The sequence below is a fragment of the Triticum aestivum genome, chromosome 6B, assembly GCF_018294505.1.
Source record: "Triticum aestivum cultivar Chinese Spring chromosome 6B, IWGSC CS RefSeq v2.1, whole genome shotgun sequence".
NCBI lineage: Eukaryota > Viridiplantae > Streptophyta > Magnoliopsida > Poales > Poaceae > Triticum > Triticum aestivum.
This window is the reverse complement of record NC_057810.1, coordinates 725,873,975-725,880,712: the sequence shown is the minus strand read 5'-3', so window position 1 is coordinate 725,880,712 and position 6,738 is coordinate 725,873,975. Positions and strand designations below refer to the sequence as shown.

Below are 6,738 nucleotides of genomic sequence, written 5' to 3'. Positions count from 1 at the left end.
TGAAGATGACACCGCAAGTACTAAAAAATGGGACAACACATACAAGCATGCATATTTCATATAAAAAAATAAATTATGGTGGGTAACAGAGATAATTCAGCACACCAATGTCTCATCAAGGATTAGCTAAGAATTCTCCTAGCTTAATGCTCATGTATATACCAATAGACTGTGCTCTATCTCTGTTGTTTGAATAATGTTCAGAGCAACAGTATCTTTGCACAAATGTTTACAATTCATACAATAATTTGCTACAGAAAAACAAAACGATTTTCAGAGAATTAGCTCATTCTCTTAACAATGAAATCTGCTGATTCTCTTAACATGTCTGAACTGACGTCGTTATTTAGAATTCAGCTGGCCACATATTTTTTGCTCTGCATGTCTGAACTGAATAAGTGAAGATGCTACCTGCAGCAGGGAAGGGAGCCATTGACAGTCAGCAGGCAGCAGGGACCTTGTGCAGTGCTCGTCATGCCAGCTGCTGCCGATGCTTGGAAACGAACGAATAAATTGCTAATCTTTGAGGCTAAACAGATGAATGGGGAGCATCGAAAGGGGCGGACCGAACCGAACCAGACCTTGGGAGTCGACGCCGATGGAGAACAGTGTACTGTGTACAACATGATTACACTTTGATGGAAGTCAGGCGAACTTGAGGCCAGCGTACACCGCAGCGTCGCCCAGCTCCTCCTCGATCCTCAGAAGCTGTTCCAATTAGAAAAAGAAAAAACTGTTAGTGTGACTTTTTTTAAACAAACAAAACGCTGCTGAAACAAAGCATGAACAAGATAATGCTTGAATGGACAGATTACACTAAACGGAATAATGAACCATGGGATTAAATACTTTATTAAATCATTTGCAAGAAGGTTTTGGCCAAAAAAGGAGCCGGCATTGCTTCAGCACCACATACAAGAAGAGCTACTTGCCTGGTTGTAGTATTGTACTTGGCAAGACGCTGTGAACGGCAGGGAGCCTCGGTGTTAATCTGAACGTGTTGCGGATGAAGAAACAGCGGTGAGTCAGTCAGTCCCGCCTCCGGCATCGATCCAAAGGAGCAACAGTTTCTTTGCAAATGTTCAGAATTCATACAATAATTTGCTACAGAAAAACAAAACAATGTTCAGAGAATTAGTACATTCTTTAACAATGGCATCTGCTGATTTCCTTGCATAGTGTTCAGTATTTATAGAATAACTTGCTACAGAGAAACAAAACAAGCAAGCTGTGCTGCTCCCTGTCAAATCATCTTCTTCCTCATGCTAAAAACAAAAAAGATTTTCAGAGAATTAGCTCATTCTCTTAACAATGAAAGCTACTGATTTCTTTGCAAATGTTCAGAATTCATAGAAATAATTTGCTACAGAAAAACAAAACAATGTTCAGAGAATTAGTACATTCTTGAACAATGGCAGCTGCTGATTTCCTTGCATAGTGTTCAGTATTTATAGAATAACTTGCTACAGAGAAACAAAACAAGCAAGTTGTGCTGCTCCCTGTCAAATCATCTTCTTCCTCATGCTGAAAACGAGCAAGCTGTGCTCTGACGGCATCATCAGAGCAGAGCTGCCAAAATCGCCATCCCTGTGCTGCTCCCTGTCAAATCTGGGTGTTCGTGAGCTCGGAGACGGTGGCCGCTGTCAGCCATGGACTCATCAGAAGGAAGAGGGGAGGGGGATGTGGGTAGTACCTGGAAATCCTCGGAGGCGACGCCGAGTCGCGGACGCCGTTGGGGAGCTTGGTGATGCGGGTGGGGACGACGCCCGGGGGGAGGTCCAGCCCGGGTAGGAGGCGTAGGAGCAAGGTCGAGCACGCCGCGGAGGCCGTATGGTCGCCGGACAGGCACCGCTCGCCGTATTGGCTGCTTCCGCCCCTGGACCTCGCGGAGCCCGTGCAGTCGCTGCGCCTCGCCGTATTGGCTGCTGCTGCACTTTGATCTCACGGCGCTCGTGCGGGCGCGGCGCCTCGCCGTATTGGCCACCTCCCTCGCGGCGCTCGTGCGGGCGCGGCTCCCGCGCTGACCTCGCGGCGCTCGTGAGGCGCCTCGCCGAGGAGGGGGCAGCAGGGCAGCTGCAGTGGAGGAGGGGATGGAAAGGGGAAAGGGAATAGGCGGCCGACTGGGCTTTCCAGAAAAGGAAAAAAAACTAGAAACGGAAAGGGAATAGGTGGAACGACGAGCGCGGTCGGAATCGATCGCTCCCGCGATCGATCGCCAAGGAGTCGTTTGTAGTGTGCTAAAAAGAAAGAGTTTTTTTCAGGGTTTTATTTGTAGCGATGGGCCCTTTCGGCCCACTAAGAAAATACTCCTACTCACTCTCAGTCTCCACTCTCCAGTACCCGTCACTACTGTCTCCAGATCGCTCACGGGAATCCTCTTCCGCCGCCGCCGCCGCCGCCGCCGTCCCGCCTCCCTCCGCCCCTCTTCTCTTTTAAGAGGCATCCCTTCTCCATCCCTGGCGTCCCGCCGTTGAGGATACTGTTTCTTGGCCCGGCACAGCAGGAGGCCGGCGGCGAGCATCACCAGGATCCCAATGTGAGTTTCTAGGTATCGGCATCTCCTCCGTTCTGTGCTGTACATGTTTTCTTTTCATCAGTATCGCAATGTGACTTTCTAACTATCAGTAGCAAACAGCAGGGAAGCAGCGGAGCGGTTGGTAGGTAGCCGCAATCCGGCTGTCTGAGCCAAGCTAGATGGCAGATCTCTCGGGTACTACTCGTAGCTGTTGCGACCCGCCGGCTGATTCCACGGTTGAGGCCGTTGAAGAAGCAGTGGCTCCGACTGAGCACCACTCCAAGTTGAAGAAAGCGGCTGATTTCTCCGTTGAGATAGCAGATGTGTGTGATACCCCCAGCCAGCAAGTTGATTCCACAGTCCAGACGACCATGGATTCTGCAGAAGCAGCACCTGCTCCGGTTGAGGAGTGCTTGAAGAAAGCAGCTCAGGAGTTCAAGTGTGCTTCCTCCTCTGAGATCACAGATGGGCATGAAATCCATGGATGTAGCCGCGAGCAAGTTGATGAGGGCATGGACTTTGCAGAAACAGCGCTACTGGCTTCGGCTCCGGTTGATAATGACTACTTGGAAAAAACAGCACAAGAGTTCAAGGTTGATTTCAACAAGAGAGAAGAGAAGATGCATAGGTTCCCTGCAAGCCTGCGCGGTCTCGGCAGCCCGTACATTGTGCCCAGGGTCGTGGCCATCGGCCCTTACCACCATGGCTCACCCCACCTCCAGCAGATGGAGAAAGCGAAGGGCATGGCTGCCTACCACTTCATCAGCGGGTCGCGCGGCCACTCGCTTGAAGAGATCTATGGGGCTGTCGTCAAGGTTGCAGACAAGGCCCGCTGCCTCTATGCCGAAGACGCGGTGGCAGGTATCAGCCATGCTGACTTTGCGGCTATCATGTTCTATGATGCATGCTTCTTGCTCGAGTTTATGCTTGGTAACAAGGACCTGCTTGACTGCCCAGAATTGCGATATGTTTTTCACTCCAACGAAAAATTTATCATTAATGATGTAATCTTGCTGGAGAACCAGCTCCCATGGATGGTTGTGGAAGCCCTCCTTAATTTTAGGTTTGTGCCAGTGAAGAGGAAACTTTTGAATTTCGGAGAAAATCTCACAAACCGTGTGTATCATATCAAACAAGGTGAAATCCTTTCAGACTTGGAGGAAGAGTACACACCGCCTCATCTCCTTGGTCTTCTTCGATTCTACAAAACAAACAAGGAAAGGGCCACCAAAATCAAGATGGCCAACAAAAAGGCCAAAAGAGCCAGCAAGATAGCATTTCCAGCATCTCTTCTAAAGGAGGTATTTACAATATTGAAAGAGTTGAACACCCGAATGATGGCAGAGTCTAACAACCTCGAGGATGTTCATATAGAAAGCCATGTACCATTAACCAAAAAGAAGTCCAGGAAAAAACTCAATTCAGTGTCGACATCTACAAATGTCATCGAGCTTGCAGAAATTGGCATCAAGCTCAAAGCCATCAGGACAGGAATTTTCACAGAAATTGGCATCAGGAAAGGACCCCTGTTTGGCGAGCTTTTCCTGACGCCACTGATGTTAAGCAGTGCAAGGGCGAGTTGGCTTGTAAATATGGCTGCTCTTGAGGTATGCACGAGCTCAGGGGGTCAACGTCGTTATCAACATTGTGATGAAGAGATGGCCATCTGCTCGTACATTGCTCTGCTTTCGATGCTCATGGACCGGGAAGAGGACGTGCACGAGCTACGAAGGAAGCATATTGTGCAAGGAGAACTCACAAACAAAGAGGTGCTCCAGCTCTTCAAGAGCCTTACGAAGCACCTGACGTCCAGCCGCTCATACCGCCGCATCTTGAGAGACATTGAGAGCTACAAGGTCAACAGGTGGCTGTGGATCAAGGTGCACAAGTTCATCTACAACAACTTTAGAACCATTGTCACAGTATTCTCTGTGGTCGGTGTTCTAGTGGGTATTTTCAAGACGCTCCTCTCTCTTAAGCAACACCAGTAAAGATCGACCATGTTTACCATACTTATATACAAATACTCTGTTTCGTGCTTAATTACAATGGTCTGATGTTAGTTTTCGGTTTTCAGAGTGATGCATGGTGTGATGTTATCTGTTCTACATTTGTCAAATTGTTGGCACAATGTACTGTATCTGAAATATAATTCTGAGTTACAACTTCACCTCATTTGTGAGCTATGGTTTGGAAACTGGGGTCGAATTTGTGTTGAGATAGAGACGATGAACTGGTGATGTAACTACTTTTGAGAGTGATCAAACGGACACCTGATGTATTAGCTGGGAATGAGGTGTGGTCTTGGTCGCTTCAGAGTGTCAGAATTACTGGTAGGCAAGTGTTGCATTTGATTCATTTCCTTTCCGGAAACAAATCACAAATTACTGGTAGGACGAGGAAGATATGGTGGTAGTGCTGCCATGTGCAAGTTGTGTATCAGTGGATCTTAATTTCGTTTCCTTGTTTGTATAGGTAGGGCGCTCCCCTCCCTTGTTCGAAGGCGAGATCGATGTAAAAGTCGAGAGTATGAAATACAGTCATGTGCCTGCCTTAGGGTATCTGGTATCAGGCCATGCGATGTGACGGCTGGAGTTAATCGACCTATGTTTGCGCGTCAAGTCTGTTCATGTTTGAGTTTGTGGAGGAAGAATGTGTTTGCGTGTGTTCTTCAAGGGTGGCTCCAGATTGTACAAGACCTTTCTGTGACCTGTCGTCTCTACAGTGCTGTGGCCAGTAGTAGGAATATTCACTAACTATGTTTGGGCAATTATATGTCAGCATGACGACCCATGAATGTTTTTTTCTTGAATCCATGTGAAACATCTTAGGCCTATTTCGGTTTGGAATGTAAGATGAAAAGATGGGCATTGTGCTTGATGTGCTTCATCAAAGGGTAGCAGTTATTGGTTTTGATATGTATCCTTTACTAGCCCAGGTTCAGTAACAAACCCTAATTGAATGGGTTATCTAAATTGTTGCATCTATTTCCGCTGCCAAATAAAACTAATAACTTTATCGTCTAGTTAGTTTTGAATGTCGCAGCTAAAGACAGGATAGTTTTAAATGTCATAGCTAGATAAACAAGTTTGAAATTTCGTAGCTAAATATTTCTAGTTTCAATTGTGGCAAATAAAATATTAGTTTGTGTGAAATGTCGTAGATAAACACAGCTTGTTCTTTTCAATATTTCATTTAAGTGGTAAGAAATTTCTGAAACATAGGGCTACAAACTCTAGCTGTTTTAGAGAAGGGTACAATTGGAGTGCGGTCGACATGGGATTAAGGATCTTTTCCGTATTCCCAAGTCAGCCCTTTTTTCTGGCACAAACGAGCACATTTCCACTGAAAATGATTTTTATTTGGAAAAAGAATCAGAAAATAGTGGACACAATCAAAAAGTTTATAATATTTGGGAAGCCACAAAAAATATTTGATGAAGTTACACATAACCTTTAGAAAATAGAGTTGCACATAATGTTTGAGAAGTTACTATTAACTTTTAGTATTTTTATAAAAAATGATTTTTAACTACATAAAAGAATTGTATAATTTTGAACAAGTTGCTTAATAAGATGTGCAACTTTATACCTGATTACATAAGTGTACAGTACAACTTAAGAGGTCAAAATATAATACATATCAGAAAAAGTGTTGAACCATAGTGGGCTGAAGAGAGCCACAAATGACTTGGCAGTTCTCTGTGTTTGCTGCAATTACAACGTCAGTAAGACCAGGTGTTCTATCATTACTGATGCACGGTAACTTGATTATTCCTGGAGGCTCACCCAAAAGGAAAGGCACATGACATGAGAGAAATTTCTTCAAAACGTGCACTTGATGACAAGGTAATTGTCACTGCATATATAAATCACACTAGTTGCTTCCGATCATCCAGCTGAGTGAGCTTCTTTCTGGCACGTAGATGTTAATCCCGTTTTTTGTGTGCGTGTGCGTACAGGTAGGTGGTCGAGATTCGTGGGCGTGAGATGTAAAACTGCATCCTTGTGCCTGGACCTAATCGATCGTGTGCGTACGGTTACACTAGGGTGAGTCTACTGACTGCCAATATGTTTTTTTCCTTGACTCCAGCCAATATGGTGATATTTTGAAAAATGTAAATCTTATTATTATTCTGAAGAGAGAGAGAGAGAGAGAGTTTTTTAAGATAAGTTTTTTTATTACATTTTATCTCTCGAACAATCACAAACCATTTCCACCAT

At 45.3% G+C, this 6,738-nt stretch overlaps 2 protein-coding genes across 4 annotated transcripts; one reads left to right on the top strand and one right to left on the bottom strand.

Moving 5' to 3' along the window:
• Window positions 1-40: 40 nt before the first annotated feature.
• LOC123139804 (uncharacterized) lies at window positions 41-2,581 on the bottom strand. Its single transcript, XM_044559499.1, has 6 exons — window positions 2,318-2,581; window positions 1,694-2,125; window positions 1,096-1,104; window positions 933-991; window positions 582-708; window positions 41-493 (listed from the first exon to the last, which is right to left on the bottom strand). The coding sequence occupies exons 1-5, from the start codon at window positions 2,579-2,581 to the stop codon at window positions 702-704; spliced, it is 771 nt and encodes a 256-aa protein (XP_044415434.1). The 3' UTR covers window positions 41-493; window positions 582-701.
• LOC123140100 (UPF0481 protein At3g47200) lies at window positions 2,317-5,223 on the top strand. 3 transcript variants are annotated; one of them, XM_044559831.1, is made up of 3 exons: window positions 2,327-2,548; window positions 2,636-4,395; window positions 4,991-5,223. In XM_044559831.1, the coding sequence occupies exons 2-3, from the start codon at window positions 2,695-2,697 to the stop codon at window positions 5,099-5,101; spliced, it is 1,812 nt and encodes a 603-aa protein (XP_044415766.1). In that variant the 5' UTR covers window positions 2,327-2,548; window positions 2,636-2,694; the 3' UTR covers window positions 5,102-5,223. The 3 variants fall into 3 exon arrangements, with proteins under 3 accessions (XP_044415765.1, XP_044415766.1, XP_044415764.1); XM_044559830.1 differs by lacking the exon at window positions 4,991-5,223 and having other exon boundaries at window positions 2,317-2,548; window positions 2,639-4,690; XM_044559829.1 differs by lacking the exon at window positions 4,991-5,223 and having other exon boundaries at window positions 2,329-2,536; window positions 2,636-4,690.
• The last annotated feature ends 1,515 nt before the right edge of the window (window positions 5,224-6,738 follow it).

What these genes read in the sequence shown, in the direction of transcription:
- LOC123140100 (XM_044559831.1), top strand. Translation starts at nt 2,695, where the DNA reads ATGGCAGATCTCTCGGGTACTACTCGTAGCTGTTGCGACCCGCCGGCT. An exon ending in ACAGGTGGCTGTGGATCAAG is followed by an intron (nt 4,396 to 4,990) that starts GTGCACAAGTTC and finishes TTGTTTGTATAG; the next exon opens with GTAGGGCGCTCCCCTCCCTT.
- LOC123139804 (XM_044559499.1), bottom strand. Translation starts at nt 2,581, where the DNA reads ATGTACAGCACAGAACGGAGGAGATGCCGATACCTAGAAACTCACATT. An exon ending in CTGGAGAGTGGAGACTGAGA is followed by an intron (nt 2,126 to 2,317) that starts GTGAGTAGGAGT and finishes TTTTCTGGAAAG; the next exon opens with CCCAGTCGGCCGCCTATTCC.